Raw genomic sequence first — 17,155 nt, forward strand, 5'->3', positions numbered from 1 at the left:
TCAAAAACTATACCTTGGATAACTGGGGAAGTGCAGACTCAAGAAAAGATAGGGTGTGAATTCACAATAGATTTTCTAGATTCATTTTCTATGTGATCTCTCTAGGAATTAATGAATAAAGTAGAAAGGGTGTTGCAGTTCCTACCCTTTAGCCTTCTCGAAGGTGATTTCCCAATGCAGATAAAAATTTGCCTCTGCAATAATTCTGAAAATGTGATTTTGTTCCCTTTGTAGACAAAAGGGCAGTTAGGAAACAACAGTACATGAAATACGAAGGATAATCAACAAGCATCACTATGTATCATAACTTATAAGATCTCACAATGCTATCAAAACTCCACTTCCACTTAGAATATCCTTAACCAAGATCTACTTGCTCAGTAACCTTCAGTTGTTTTCTCATTTTAACTAACTTTCATAGAACCACAGAATCATTATGGTTGGAAGAAACCTTTAAGATCAAGTCCAACCGCTCACCTCACACTGACAAATCCATCACTAAACTAAACCATATCCCTCTGCATCTCATCTATGCATCTTTCAAATATCTCTAGGGATGGTGACTCCACTCCCTTCCTGGGCAGCCCGTTCCAGAAAAAAAGTTCTTCCTAATGTCCAATCTAAACCTCCCCTGGTGCAACTTGAGACCATTTCCTTGTGTCCTATCATTCATTACTGGAGAGTAGAGATTGACTCATAACTCAGTACAATTCTCCATCAAATAGTTGAAGAGAGTTATCATATATGTGACCCTGCTTCTGCAGGGAGATTTGAATAGATGATCTCTAAAGGTCCCTTCCAATCCCTACCATTCTATGATTCTAAGATTTTATGTGTTCTCAGCCTCCTCTTCTCTAGGCTAAACATCTGCATCTTCCTCAGTGTCATGGTTTGACATGACAGACATTTCTGGTATGGGGGAAGGGGCTATAAAGATGGCTCCTGTAAGTAATTGCTTGAAACTCTCCCCAGCTCTGAGCCAGACACACTGCTGGGGCTGAGCCAATTAGATGCCTCCATGATCACTTTTTAAGAAGAAAGTGGAAGAGGAGGCTTCTTCCTGTTTTTTCCTTCTTCTGTCCCTTCTTCTTCTCCAGCTGGTGGTGGTGCAAGGAGTGGGAAGAGAGAGAGAAACAACCATGCAGACTCCAAGGTCAGTGAGGGAAGAGAGGAGGAGGTGTGCCAGAGCAGACTCCCCTGCATTCTACAGAGAAGGCTGGTGAAGCTGAGATTTGTTTGCATTTTGTAAAGACACCACATCAAAGCCAGAGACTCATTTTGCTAAAGCCGATCTTGGACCAGGGACAGTTACTCAATCCATTAAACAGCCCAAGCTAGGGACAGTGACTATGACCGGAGCAGGCTGTGTCCCATGGAAGGGACCCAATCACTTTGTTACAAACCCCAAGCCACGGGCAATGATTTTCTTCTCTAAAACTATGCCCAGGAGAGGCTATGTCCTGAAGGAGGGACTCTGTATCACTATGGTCAGAGGAGGTTATGTCCTGTGAAAGGGACTCATTATTTACAGAAGCTGTAACTGTGGGGAGGAACCCACAACAAAGAAGCTCAGTAAACTTATGCCCACAAGAGGCCGTGTCCCAAGAGACAGACCATCTATCTGCAGAAACTGCAACCATGGGGAAGAACCCACACCACAGTCATTCATTAAAGACTGTGTCCCGTGTGAGGGACCCTGTATTGGCAGAAGCCGCAGGTGTTGGGAACAACCCACACCAGAGAGGTTTGTTAAGGATTATGTCTCAGGGGAGGAACCCCATGTTGGAGCAGGGGAAGAATGCCAGGGGTCATCCTCATCTGAGAAGACAGAAGCGGCAGAGCCCATCTGTGAGAGACTGACCACATCCCCCACTCCCTGTCCCCCTGAGCCGTTGAGAGGGGGAGGAGGTAGAGATATCGGGAGCAGTGAGCTGGGCCCGGGAAGAAAGGAAGGATGGGGGAGGGAGATCTTAAAGTGCTGGTTGTGATTTTCTCATCATCCTAATACCTTTTTGCTTTTTGTTCTGTTCTGTTTCTTGTAGGTAGTAGAATAAACTTTCCTGCTTTCCTCTCTAAGTCGAGTACTGGAGCCTGTTTTGTCTGGAGCCGTAACTGGCAGCAAATCCTCCCCGCCCTTGTCTCAGTCCACAACAACCTTGCTTATCTTCTTACTCTCATCTTGCTGGGGCCTCTGCCATCCTAATGAGGGTGGGGATAAATGGAGGGCACTGAGAGACAGACTGTCATGGTGCTTCTGTGCTAGCTGGGCCAAACCACAACACTAAGCTGCTCCGCATAAGATTTGCTCTCTAGACCCTTCATCAGCTTCATTCCCGGTCTCTGGACACACTCCAGCACTTCAGTGTCCTTCCTGTAGTGAGGGGCCCAAAACTGAACACAGCAATCAAGATGTGGCCTCACCAGTGCCAAGTAAAGGGTTATAGTGTCTTCCCTGATCCTGCTGGCCAGATTATTTCTGATACAGGCCAGGATGCTACTGGCATTCTTGGCCACCTGACCACACTGCTGCCTCACTTTCAGCAGGCTGTCGATTAACATCTCCAAGTCTTTTTCTGCCAGGCAGCTTTCGAGTCACTCTGCTCCAAACCTGTAGTATTGCATGGGGTTGTTGTGACCCAAGCGCAGGACCTGACACTTGGTCTTGTGGAACATCAGACAGCTGGCCTCATACAATCACTCCAGTCTGTCCACGTTCCTCTGGACTATCTTCCTGACCTCAAGCAGGTCTACACACATGCTCATCAGCAAACTCACTGAGGGTACACTTGATCCCCTCATCCAGATCATTGATAAAGTTGTTAAACAAAACAGGCCCCCAACACTGAGTCCTGGGAACACCACTGGTGACAAGCCACCAATAAGATTTAACTCCATTCCCTGCCAGTCTCTGGGCCCAGCCATCCAGACAGTTTTTCACCCATCTCCCAGAATCACTCACACCTTCACAGAATGGTAGAAGATGGAAGGGACCTTTAGAAATCATCCTGTCCAGGTCCCCCGCAGAAGCAGGTCCACCTAGATCAGGCTGCACAGGAAGATGTCCAGGTGGGCTTTGAAAACCTCCAGAGAAGGAGATTCCACACTCTCCCTGGGCAGCCTGTGCCAGGGCTCCCTCACTCACACAGTAAAATAGTTTTCTCTCACATTTAAGTGGTGAGTTCCAGCTTTTGTCCACTACCACTTGTCCTATCCCTGGATACTACAGAAAAAAAGTGTTGCCTCATCTCCATGATACATCTTTCAAACACTTTTAAGTATCAATTAGGTCCCATCTCAGTCTCCTCATACTCTAAGCTGAACACTCCCAGCCTCTCCTCACAAGGAAGATGTTCCAGTTTCCTGATCATCTTGGTGGTCCTGCACTGGACTCTCTCCAGAAATTCTCTGTGCCTCTTGAGCTGGGGAGCCCAAAACTGGACACAGGACTCCAGAAGAGGTCTCACCAGGGCAGAGTAGAGGGGGAGGACAACCTCCCTCAGCCTGTTGCCCACACTCTTCTTGATGCATCCCAGGATGCCTTTGGCCTTCTTGGCCACGAGGGGACATTGCTGGCTCATGGTTAGTTTATTATCAATCGGGACTCCCAGGACTGTCTCTGCAGAGTTGCTCTCCAGCAGGTCAATCCCCAGCCTGTACTGCTGCACGGGGTTGTTCCTTCCCAGGTGCAGGACGCTGTACTTGTGCTGTTGAATCTCATGAGGTTCCTCTTTGCCCGCTGAATGGCAGCACAGCCTTCTGGGGAATCAGCCAGTCCTCCCAGTTTGGTGTCATCAGTGAGCTTGCTGAGGGTACACTCTGTCCCCTCATCCAGGTCACTGATGAAGATGTTGAATCAGACTGGCCCCAGAACTGACCTCTGTGGAACCCCATTGGTCACAAGCCTTCAACTCAACCCTGTGCCACTGCCCAATACCCTTTGGGCTCATTCAGACAGTTCTCAATCCACCTCATTCTACCCACATTGCCTGATCATCATATCACACACCAGACATTCTTTGTTCTCAAGATGCCAGGTCCAGCAAGGCGCCTTCCCTCATTGGCTCTCACCACCTGTGTGAGGCCGTTATCATCCACACACTCCGGGAACCTCCTGGACTGCCTCATTTGTGCTGTGTTGTATTCCCATCTGGTCAAAGTCCCCCATGAGGATGAGGACCAGTGATCCTATGACTTCCCAGCTGCCTTTAGAACCGATCATCTACCACCTCATCTTGTCTGGGCAGTCTATATAGCAGATTCCTACCCTGACATTCCCTTTCTTGTCCTTCTCCCTGATTCTTATCAAGAAACACTCAACCCCGTCCTCACCATCACTGACTTCTAAACACTGGAGACAATATAAAGGGCTATACGTCTGCCTTTTCTGCCCTCCCTGTCCCTTCTGCAGAGTCTGCAACCATCCAGTGCAGCACTCCAGTTGTGCAACTCATCCATGACATTTCCATTACAGTGACAATGTCACACTTCCCTTGGTGAAAAATGGCTGCCAGCTCCTCCTGTTTGTTGCCCCTGCTGCGTGCATTGGTGTACATGGACTTCAGGTGGGCTACTGGTCCTGTCACCTTTTGCAGAGGAAGAAGTCCTGACTCCCACATAATAATTTTCAGATGTCTGCATGGCCTCTAACACATTATCCCTCATTTCCCTGCTACTATAAAGAGCTCCATCTCCAGTCTTCACTGAGGTAGGAGACCTAAGGATGTTGGGAGCAGACCATCCGTCATACACCTGCATGCTACCCTCAGGCTTATTTCTGTCAAGCCTAGCTTGTCCCTTTCCTCCTTCAAATCAAGTGTGTTTGATGTAGCCCTGATGTGCTGTAAACTGCCCCATGCTAAAAAGACCCAAAATTTTGTCAGTAGAACCAGGCTCAGAGCCAGGTGTTAATCTGTTTTGTTTTCTGGGTACTTACCTCATCCCTGTCCATAACCAAAGGGATAGAGGAGAACACTAATCAACAAAATTGAGCCTAAACTAATGAACAGATTTTTGCTGGGGCTTACAAAATATTCTCAACACTTGGATAAACATGCTAAAAAATTTGATGAGTGTTTGCAACCATTTAGAAGTGGTAAAATTTTCCCTTTTTACAACATGTCCACAACTGGCACATGATTATGCTGAAAATAATGAAACCATCTATACTACAATTATATCTGCTTTGTTAACAGTGCTTATTGCTTAATCCTCACATTTTGCAATCCTGACAATGCTGTACAAAACAAAGTACTATTCTTTGTTCTTACTATTGCATAACCTTTCATCAATAAATCTAGAGCCTTCCTAGGTTGCACATTTTTGTATTTAACTTGTTTCATGACTTGAAAGACCAAATGAATATTTCATGTTTTTCCTCAAAATGAGTTTTGTTTTGAATTCCACGTCTTCCCATTTCCATAGGAGACATCTTTAATTGGTGACTTCTGACAAAGTGCCAGTCATCTTCTGAAAAAAAAGATTTTTATCAATTCATCATGCACAGCTGTATCCCTTCTCCCATACTGTTGTCGTAATTATTCATACACTGTATTGAGAAAAATAACAATAAATTGGTGAAAATATTAGCTAGGATAGGTACTTTTTAATTTGTCATTTAGTGTGACAACACAATTAAAGTAATTGTGTAAAAACTGTAAGAGTGTAAGAATTCCCTAAGCTGCACTGAAAGTGATAATGTGTTGTATAGGGACTATACAGGCTTAAAGGCTATTAAACCTTATAATATAGCTTTAGATAAAATGAAGAAAATAGAGGTAATATCATCATTCCAATGAGCATGCTATGTTATTGCATGAGAGTGCTCCTCACCTGCTGTAGTACATGTCTCTCTCTCAATGTCATTAATCTTCTGTGGAGCTCTACTAGTTCATCAAGATATGCCTAGAAACAAATTCCCCCCCCATAAACAACTTGTTAATTAAGTCATAGCTCTGTATTTAAAAAAAAAATCAGAGGTCTTCAAAAATAATACAAATGCAAATCTTATTTTAAATCTTCTTTGAGATAAATTTTCTTACTTTGTAGCCCAGCTTTCTCTAGATAAATACAACCCAAATAGAAGTCTTTGTGTGCTTTCTCAGATACTTCAACGCCAGTAAAAATATTATTAGGTGGCCCTTAGCTGTAGAATATAATCTCTGTATCTCAATTGTGGCAAAAGTGACAAATAGACTAGGGATGCCAAAACAGCACCTTTAAAAAATCACCTCCTACCTTTTCACAGATGATCCACCATCAAAGGCACACAATCAAATGCCTCTTTTTCTCTAAAGCTACATAATTAATTTAATGTGCCAACAAGGAGATATAAAGGGAGAAAGATCAAGCAAAATTAATCCAATAGTGAATTCCACTCCTCTTTCCTGCAATGTCAAAAATGTCCCACATCTCCACCCAATTATCAACTTTCTCCTTCAGCCTGAGCCATTAGATTTTTTTTTTCTTTTTAGACAGACAAAGACGCAGATAAAGATGCAACACTCAGCTCAAGAAACCAAAAAGCACAGGCATTAGGCCACTACAAATCTGGGACAGATATTTAAACTCTGGTCTCCTGCCTCACATTCTCTCAAAAGTTGACACTAATGCTTGTAAAATATGAATCTCCAGAGGAACTCACCCACACTGAAAAACAGTGCTATCTTCACTGACACAAGGACTTAAGAGTTCTTACTTATGGGCATCTGACATGACTTCAAATAGAACTGTCATTCCCAGTGTTCAGTGATAACTGTTGCTTCGTACCATTTTAGTTAACATGCTAAATCACGCTGCCACTTCCTAATGCACAGCCTTCAGATTGGATCCTGGAATTTTTTTTGACTGATTTGTTGGCTAGGAGTACATCTGTGAATTCTCCTCTTCAAAAATTAACACTTCATCTGTAAAGCACAATGCAAACTCAAGGTGGAGAGCAGATAAAATAAAAAATAGATGGTAAGTTCCTAACTGGTGATATTTGCGAAGTCACATGTGTTGAAGAGAAGGAAAACACTTTCAAAAAAGCATAGAATAAGAAAGAAGTACAGAAAAAGAAGTGATAAAGATCTGCATCTAAAGGAACCCAAACCATGTACTAAGATTTTAGTTCTGTAACAAAGGTTGGTGTTTAGTAAATACATTGATATTACATTCTGGACAAATTTACAGTTATCTCATTTTCATTTACCTTATCACAATCCCCATTCTTTATTTGTTTATCAGATTTGTTTTGTTTTATTGGACTTTTCACTTCTAAAATCTGAAAAACAAAAAGACAGCATAAAAATTAAATGTATCATTGGATACAATTATATATGAATATTTTTACTATCACTTAATTACACAAAGAACATAACACCTGGAAAAAATGTAATAACTCAAAAGTGAGGTTTTCATTCTTTAATCCCTACAACCTACTCATATTTTTGGGGAAAAAAAAATTATCTTATAATAGAAAATGTTGAGTTACTGGAATGAGGTAATATTATTAAACCTTAAGGAATTAATTTCATGTGATTCAAAGCCTCCTCAACACTTATTTTGTATCTCTTGCATGCTGGTAGGATAATGGTTCTCATTTTGCAGATACAAAATGTCACATAACCAGTGCTGTCTCTTCTCTTATTTAAATGACTACCTGATTTGTAACTGGAAAAAACCCAGTTTTTTCCCTATACAGAGAAAATAACTGCAGATCTGAGTTAACCTTACAAGAAGATTTATTTGTTCAAGAGTGACGCATGGCCAGAAAGCAAAAGCTGCTTCTCCTGAAGAAAAATCCCAGTTCTTTGATTCATCACCCCCTGGGTTTACTGCTGTGTAGGTCATCGGAAAAGTAGTCTTGTTTAGAAAAAAGTATCAGGCCTCTAGGCACAGTTTCAGTACCTTTCGCATGCTTTTCTTGTTTTTAAAGGAAGAAAATTCTTGGGTTTCAAATAGAGCCTTACCAAAGACACAGTATATTTGAAAAATGTTGATTCCTTGATGTCTAGTTGAAATCTTAACATCTTAAACACTCTGTTTAGATGAGACACGGTGCTAACTGCATCTGAGAAAGCTTGCAGAAATTTTAACTCTTTCTTAGCTCTTGAGTTCCATGAATGGACTTTGATAACACCAGCCTGATTGCATGTCTTGAGTCCTGGCAAGCAGCACTATACTACCAAGCAAAGATTTAAAATGTGGCTACAAGTCCATACAATTTGAGTTCACACAGTACTTCACTAAATTTCTCATTTTCAGCTTGGATATAAAATTATTCTAAATTATAAAAAGGGGATGAGGTATGTGAAATTCCATTTTAGCTGGCCCACTGCTATTGTTTGGAGTGTCTGAACACACCAACAAACCTTCTGTTAGATTACTGAGGGGGAAAGGAACATGAAAGATGTGACTAAGTGTCCTGCTGATACTGAGACGTACATTTACTTAACAATAACACTGCCTCTGTAGAAGTCAGTCTTCATTGAAGAACAATGAATAGATGTGTTCTCTTGTGCTAACATCTCCAGTAAATTCTTCTTTCCACTCCCCCCACCCCCAAAGACATTCTATTAAAAACTTGTAAATTTTGTACAGATCAATCTAGAAAAGCATACAGAGTTTCTAATGGATAATAAGAATGCTTTCTAGACATGGACCCTTTCAGTGTGCAAACTACTTCCTAGGGTGCTTTTTTTCTGCATAGTACCTTTAAATTTAACTGACATGAGGAATAATATTTTCGTTTTGCACTATCAGTAAGCTTGTATTAGAAATCTTATTAGAAAAACAATAAGTAAATAATTTCTTTCAGGTAACTGAAGCAGTTAACTTCAGAGATATGGGAAATACTCATCCATAAAACTCACTATCTAAACCACAAACTTTTGTTAACACATGTAGACACTATTCTAACTACCAATACTGTGAACAGCTATTTATTGTCAGTAAAAACTTCATGACTTCTTTATGTATGATCAAGCTGACATTGGGAGTGAATAATGGCTCCCTAAAGTAAGTGACAAATGATATCTTCTATTAAATCATTAAAAAAAAATATCATCAGCTTGTATGTTTCATTTGTATATTCAGAGAGTCTTACTTTATCAGTGATTGTGGGTGAGGCAACTCTCAAACTAACTGTCATTCATCCCTGACATTTTTAGGTCCATGTTATTTAATAATTTTATCTGTAAAGCAGAACTATCCTACTTTCCTAGCTCAAAAAATATGAGCAATGTTAGCCCTTACATATATGGAACAAATGTACTGACAGTGTAGTAAAAACTCTTGTGTTTTCTACTGAGGTAAAAAAATACTGTATCTTCTAGATGAACGCTAGTGAAAAGGGGAAGAGACGAATGAATAAATTATTGAGAATGAGCCCACTGATGTCAATTGTGTCTAGTGCTAATGTAAACCCAAACCTTTATCAATGATACACCTGATGCTGTGAAGTCAGTTTACATTGTTTACCTTACAAAGCTAGCTCATATAAGTTCATGTCTTAAAATACTGATGAAAATATTACTTTGGTTTAAAGTATTTGCTGAAACAAATATTTATACGCCTGAAAAAAGAACCCCAACCCTCTTATGTCACTTTACAGACAAAGTAACAGCAATGAAGTAATCATATCGTCATTATCAGCTCCCCAGGACTACATTTATCCATACTGACTTTACCTGGGTGTTGGTGGTTTTCAGTAAAGGTGGTGCTGGTTCATGATGTAGTGGTGAGGAAGCCGAACTGCTGTCACTGTCACTGCCATCACTGAGGATAACTCTATGGAAAAAGAGAGTCAAGTGATTACACCTCCAGACAATGGACTGTTAACAGGCGTGAATCCAGCATTTGAGATAGGACACCAAAAAATGACCCCTTACTAAGCAAGTCATTATTGATCGAGGTTATTTGAGAGGCGTCTGAGCAGGCCTACACTCTGGAAAAGGCTTTATGTAGCATGGAGAACAATGTTGTCATGGAATCACAGAATGGTAGGGGTTGGAAGAGACCTTTAGAGATCATCTAATTATATATAATTGTTGATATGGTCCCTTCTCAGTCTTCTCCAAGCTAAACAGCCCCAGGTCTCTCAGCCTTTCCTTGTAATAAAGATGCTCAAGTCCCCAGTCCTACTGATGGCCCTGTGCTGGACCCTCTCTAGAAGTTTCCTGTCCTTCTTGAGCTGGGGAGCCCAGAACTGGACACAGGACTCCAGATGAGGCCTCACCAGGGCAATGTTGTGGTGTTGTCCAGCTGCGGACAAAGAGTCATGAGGGTGCTCACTCACTCCTCCCCCTCCTGGTGGAGCATGGAGGGGAACCAGAGAAAAAGGGGAAAGACCCGCGTAGGCTGAAATAAGAACAGTTTAATAGAACAATAAGAAGAAACAAGTTCAGGAGAAATAGTTATAACAGTGACAAAGAGCATGCTGCGTGCTGCAGTTGCTCACCACCCGGGATCTGATACAACCGCTCCCAATTAGAAGCTGAACGCGTGGTTCCACAGCACCAGCCCCAAACTAGCTCCTTGCCTATATGTACTGGGCATGATGTCAGGATGGTATCAAATACCTGTTGGCCAGTCTGGGTTAGCTGCTCATGCTGTACCCCTTCCCACTTCCTCATCAAAGTTAACCCTATCCTAGCCCAAACCACGACAGAAGCCCAGAACTGGACACAGGACTCCAGATGAGGCCACACCAGGGCAGAGTAGAGGGGGAGCAGAACCTCCCTCAACCTGTTGGCCACACTCTTCTTGATGCATCCCAGGATGCCATTGGCCTTCTTGGCCACAAGGGCACATTGCTGGCTCATGGTTAGTTTGCTGTCCATCACAACTCCCAGGTCTCTCTTGAGAGCTGCTTTCCAGTAGGTCAACCCCCAGCCTGTACTGGTGTATGGGGTTATTCCTTCCCAGGTGCAGGGCTCTGCACTTGTCCTTGTTGAACCTCATGAGGTTCCTCTCTGCCCAACTCTCAAGCTGGTCGAGATCCTGTTGAATGTCAGCACAGCCTTCTGGGGAATCAGCCAGTCCTCCCAATTTGGTGTCATCAGGGAACTTGCTGAGGGTACACTCTGTCCCCTCATCCAGGTCATTGAATCAGACTGGCCCCAGAAACGATCCCTGTGGAACTCCACTGGCCACAGGCCTCCAACTCAACTCTGTGCTGTTCATCACTACCCTCTGGGCCCATTCAGTCTGTTCTCAATCCGCCTCACTGTCCACTCATCCAACCCACACTGCCTGAGCTTTCTGACGAGGATGTTATGAGAGATGGTGTCAAAAGTCTTGCTGAAGTCAAGGTAGATGAGATTCGCTGCTCTCCCCTCATCTAACCAGCCAGTTCTACCATCACAGAAGGCTATCAGTTTGGTCAAGTAGGATTTCCCCTTGGTGAATCCGTGCTGAGTCCTCTTGATAACTTTCTTTTCCTTCATATGTTTAGAGTTGACATCCAGAATGAGTTGTTCCATCACTTTTCCTTCTTGCCCTTTTTGAAGACTGTAGTGACATTGGCCTTTCTCCAGACCTCAGGTACAGGAGAGTGCTCCATGATCATTCAAAAACAATGGAGAGTGGCTTAGCAATAATATCAGCTAGTTCCCTCAGCACTTGTGGGTGCATCCCATCATGGTCCATGGCCCATGGATTTCATGATTTATGGATAGCTACTGAGTATCTCTCTGTTTCAGTCTTTACAGCCAAGTTCGGCTCTCCCTGGAAGACGGTGAGATACTCTGGAGAACAGAACACCTTCCCTTGATGGATAAGGATGTGGTTAGAGACCTGTTGGGCAAGCTGGACACCCATAAATCTATGGGCCGTGATGGGATGCATCCATCCTCCATCGCCAGGACACGCTCCTTGTCCAGCAGCAGACTCACATTCTCCCTAATCTTTTTGCTACTAACATACTTGCAGAAGCCCTTCTTGTTTTCCTTTCCTTCCCTTGCGAGGTTTAAAGCCCCCAAAGGGTTTTAGCTTTCCTTGATTCATCTGTATATGCCCTGGCAACATTCCTGTACTCTTGCAAAGCAGCCTTTTTCCACCTTCCACAGACTTCAATATTCTTGAGTTGTTCCAGTAGCTCCTTGTTCACCCTCACAGGCTTCCCGCCTCCTTTTTTCTGATTTTCTGCTTGTGGAAATACAATGATTTTTGGCTTGGAAGAAGTGATACTTGAAGATCAACCAGCTGTCTTGGGCACTGCTATAATCTAGAATCCTATCCCCTTCCTCCAAGCAGGTCTTTGAAGAGGTCAAAGTTAGCTTTCCTGAAATCCAGGGTTACAACCTGACTCGATATCCTGCTTCTTCCACACAGGACCTTGAACTCCACCATCTTATGGTCACTCTAGCCAAGGTTGACTCCAACCTTCACATACCCAGGCCAATAGGCTTTATTTGCTAGCACAAGGTCCAGCAACACATCTCTCCGTGTTGGTTCCTTGACCAACACCTTGTAGAAGGCCTACCTCCTCTTCCTGATCAGGTGCCCTCTGCTAAACTCACATAACAATATTCTTCATACAACCCTGCCCCTTAATTCCCACCCATAAACACTCACCCATCCCCTCATCCCCACCCATGCTCAATGCAATCTAATTGCTCTCTCACATGGACAGCAACTCCACTTCCTCGTCCTATTGGTCTGTCTTTCCTGAACACTACTTACCCCCCTGCCGCCTGTAGGTGACTGTGCTCCAGCCACGTAAGCTGTCCCACCATGTCTCAGTAATTGCAATGAGATGGGGGCCCTGCATCTGCAACTACATCTCCAGTTCCTCTGGCTCATTCCCCAGGCTGGGTATGCTGGTGTACAGGCAATGCAGGGCCTTACTCAAACACCCAGGTTTCCCTGGATGGGTACAAGGAGACCCTGTCTGCCTACACTTGGTTGAGATGACATGTCCAGTTATCAGCATCTAACGTTACAGAAATAGTTAAATACTTAAAATATTAAACCTTTTTTCCCAATGCTCCTGAAGCAAGTCTGCAGCTCAACAGCCTCATGGAAGGAGGAAAATGTTTTTCTAGAGATACATTTCTGCACTTCTAAAAGTTTTCTAAATGCTCTTTTTCCTAGAGAGGCCACATGAAAAATTTCAGCTCCTAGTCAGTCCACCCTTCATTTACTTAGGAACAACAGATAGTATTTATTAGTTGGATGAAAAAAGTTTTTCAAGATAAAATGACGTTCCAGAAAAATTAGCCTTAACATTTTGTTAAGAAGCTGAAACAAAACCTCCATGCTTAGAGACAAATTGAGCTTTAGACAATCCTTTATACAACTACTGATGTGAACAAATTCTGAAATTGCTAGTCTTCTTGGTCTTTTTCTCTTCCATTCAAGCTGTTAAAGTGCAGCAGGGAAGCAGCTGATATTCATTAATGTTCTCCTATTACCTTCCCTTTTAAGCAGGAGCTGACACTGGCACTCAGGTGCTGTGCACTCACAGCAAAACTGTACGGATAAGATACAGAACCCATTTTGAAAAGGTTTGAAAGAGACTATTTAATTTTTTCCATAACTTTCAATAACATTCAGATGGAGCTTCAAGCTGCTTAAAGAATAAAGGAATGACCTTTTAAGGTTGCAGCTAGGATGGAGAAGTTTTTTTAGAAAGTGATTTCTATGACAGATGTTTACTTTACCTTCTGTCTGCACTTTTGCACACTACCTACTGCATGCAGTGCAGAAATTACTAGAAATTCAAATTTCATCGCTTCTGATCCAATTTAACAACCTAATCTAAAACTGGTAAGCAGAGATATTTTGAAAATGAGACACTGAGTACAGAATAGCTCATCCAACAATTATAGGACTTGATTTTATCTCATTTATGCCAGAGTGATTATGACTACTCCTCCGAAGTCACAATAGCATGAAATCAGGGAAAGTCAAATGAATGAGGATCATAATAATCATTTGGATTAGTACAGAAATAGTTTACATTAGGAACAGCTACTTTTGTTAGATTTTAGAAGAGGCACTTTTAGATGTATATGCTTTGAAAGGAGAGTCTGATTCTTTGCTCCTTTTTCACTCAGAGCTCCTGAAGAATATTAGACCTCATCTCAATACTAATGAATGCAACACCTTGGCCATCAGCTACTTGCAATCACAAGACACTCACCTTCTACTCCTGCTTCCTTCTCGCGTATTTACAGGTCGTTCTAACTCAGAATCATTGTCATTCTCATCTGCTTCATCTGATTCCTCTTCATTATCATCTGAATGCAGATCTTTCATTATAGACCTCAAGGGACCTGAAAGTGAAATACACAAATGAAGATCCCTTTGTAGTGTTCCAGGCAATTCACCCAACTTTGTAGATGATAGGAAACTACCCTCCTCACACAGCACTGGGAAGGAGAGTCTTAAGTATTAAGCAAACGAAGTAATGCATTTAGGGTTTATGCTACAGGGACTTATTCATGACTCATTTACCCACAGGAGCAACTCAGCTTCACCAGACTTACTAATGACAGTCAAGTGACTCATATGTTCAAGTCTCAGCACAATTGGCCCCTGGCTGAAGTAAGTAAAATACTGCCATGCCAAAAGAAATTGACTATTACTGTATTATTATTAGAAACAAGATTCTTCTGCATTTCTGAGCTTTCTTTCTTTTTCTTTCTTTCTTTCTTTCTTTCTCAAAAAGTATCCTATGTAAGGAAAGATCTACAAGGATCAGTAATAGTACATTAGTTAAGTTAATACACGTAATGAGAAGTGGAGTCCTTAAGAAATTATTTTGACTTAACTCATACTGGCCAAGGCAGTCTTTGTCTTGCAGGTTTTTATGTATTTAGCTTTTGCTGTTCCCTTTACTTTAAGTTCAATTCCAGGTCAAGTAAGCACTTTGCCAGCATGCATAGGTAAAAAGTGTATCAATCCCATTTGACAACATGCTATTTCTTCCCCTGAATTAACACCAAGTAGAAAGTTTGACTTGCTGGTAGAATTGCAATAAATTCAGTTTGGGATTCTGATTTGATTTGACTCAATTTATTTTGCTGCAAAAGACACATTACAGAAAGAGGAATATGCTTATCATATCTGGGAAATATAGAACTACAGCTTCTTGAAATAAGAATGGGCAAAAGCAGCTTAGAAGAGGCAAGAAAGCAAGACTGATGTCACAGAGCATTCATATCTAACGTACAGCCCATCTGAGACATGAAGCTGCAAGTTAAAGGCTGCAAGAACAGCAATTACTCTTAGGGATCTGTAATTCCTTCAGCCTGGGAAATAGAAAGTACTAAGATGAAAAAAGTGACCCTCAAAGTGTTCTTCTAATGAAGCTTGCAACTCTCTGGGGAAACAGGGTTAAGGAGTGTCATCCCTCATCACTGCCAGAAGACAACAGACTTCCATCTGTCACAGTCATATTCCTATCATGGATAGTGATCCTTTAATAGGAGAAAGAGCTTTATGGATTATTCCAGGCCAAGCAAGGCTCAGGTCACAGGCATTTTGACTAGTTTAGTGTGAGTAACCAAAGTGTTGAGAATGATTTTATCACTAAGGTTGCACCAGAATTTTTGTAAATTGGCACAGTTTGGGCAGGTTCAGATCAATAACTTCTTTTCTCTATTTCTATACTCTAAGGTTGGCTGAGAAGAAGTCCAGATACTGCTGATGGAAAAATTCCTGGTGGACCAGCTACCTGGGGGGTGACAAAGAAAGGGTAGCTATATTGAAGTGCTTCTTTTCCACACAGCTACCACTGATCTGCAGAAGCAGCTGATCTACACTCTACTTGTTCCCTTTGGGGTCTCAGGCAGGCAATGCTCAGCAAATAGTAACCTATAGTCTGACTGAATATTCGATCAACTGACCCTCGACGGAGGGAAAGAGACTCTTTCTTTTGCTTTTAATAAACATATCCCCTCTGCAAGTGAGGAGGGAAAGCACTTTCAGTAACATCGGTACACAGATGAAGGAAGAATTTGTCCATTTTGATATTCTGGAAAATGTTCCTATTGGCTGGTTTGACTGTTGAGGTGGATAAAAGACAGACAATGCACAGAGAGCTAAATTAATTGAGATAAAGGGTTAGAAAGATAAATCAATTTTAAATATATAAAGAAGAACTCCATATTTCAAGAGAGATAAAAGAAAAGAACACAAGAGTAATTCCACGGGCTAGGTTTAGTCCAGAAAGGCTAGTTTCCTTACACCTTACTGGGCAAAAACACTAACAACCACCATTGAAGTCCTACTGAAGATGGTTGTCTTTACAGTGAGAGCAGATGAGTCTCACTCCACTCCATAGGCCAAATACAGCTTTTCAGAATGCATTTGTCTCCTTTCTACAACATACATGAGGAAGAAATTGATAGACAAGAAATGGTAAAGGATAGATGAAAGGAAAGCACCTTCATACTCTTGGTGAAGGTGCAGAGGAAAAGGTCAGCGGGTGGAAAGGTAAAATAATCAAGTAAAACCTACTTTTGCAATGAAATTTGGTATGAAATACGAATAAGCTGATCTTTTATAAAACACCAGCATGTAATTTCACATGGAAACTGGTAGCTATGACTTCAAGTCACGCAAAACATCAGTCCTTGATTTTATTTTTAAATGGAAGCAGAAAGAAAACCAGTACACGTCTCACAATCCCTACACAACCTGCTCTACCAAGCTTAAGCTAACTCATTATTCCTGTCTACGTCTCTACCTCCTTTATTTATTAAGTATAGCAGAAGGCCATTTTATTTCATAATACTTCTTGTTTTTGGACAATAGGAGAGGCCTGTCTCAAGCTGCCAACAGGCTTATATCTCTTTCTTGGAGAAAAAGAAACTTGGACTCCTGAAATACACCCATCACTGACAGTCCCATTGACATTGAACAATCTGTCATTCAGACAAGTTTTCACCTCATGTACATCCAGATCTGGAACTCTGAATAGGTATTTTGTACCCAGAAAGCTAACTTTTTCAGTAGACTTCCCTAACAATCAGGAAAGCATTCATTTTTAGGTCTTCTGTTTCTAGCGCTGTTAGAGATATCGCTGTTAATCTTCTGCTTCTTCCTAGCAATTTAAAATTCCACTACAACCTTTAAGGGTTTGAGAAGTTTTTACCTCCTAAAGGATTAGAATATTTAAGGAGACACTGAAAATTAGGAGCTGCCCGAGTGCTTTTGGTAAGGAAAC

The 17,155-nt window shown here is 41.8% G+C and overlaps 1 protein-coding gene across 4 annotated transcripts in view; it reads right to left on the bottom strand.

Moving 5' to 3' along the window:
- MLLT3 (MLLT3 super elongation complex subunit) overlaps window positions 1–17,155 on the bottom strand; it is a 139,870-nt gene that overhangs the window by 8,688 nt on the left and 114,027 nt on the right. For 3 of the 4 annotated variants that reach the window (XM_062017875.1, XM_062017872.1, XM_062017873.1), the window contains 4 exons: window positions 14,126–14,258; window positions 9,669–9,768; window positions 7,190–7,261; window positions 5,830–5,901 (listed from right to left, as the gene is read on the bottom strand). In XM_062017875.1, coding sequence (XP_061873859.1) covers window positions 5,830–5,901; window positions 7,190–7,261; window positions 9,669–9,768; window positions 14,126–14,258 — 377 coding nt within the window. Of the gene's footprint in view, window positions 1–5,407; window positions 5,467–5,829; window positions 5,902–7,189; window positions 7,262–9,668; window positions 9,769–14,125; window positions 14,259–17,155 lie in introns of those variants that run through there. The other variant, XM_062017874.1, reaches the window with a different exon arrangement.

The sequence above is a fragment of the Colius striatus genome, chromosome Z (assembly GCF_028858725.1).
Source record: "Colius striatus isolate bColStr4 chromosome Z, bColStr4.1.hap1, whole genome shotgun sequence".
In the NCBI taxonomy this organism is placed as follows: domain Eukaryota; kingdom Metazoa; phylum Chordata; class Aves; order Coliiformes; family Coliidae; genus Colius; species Colius striatus.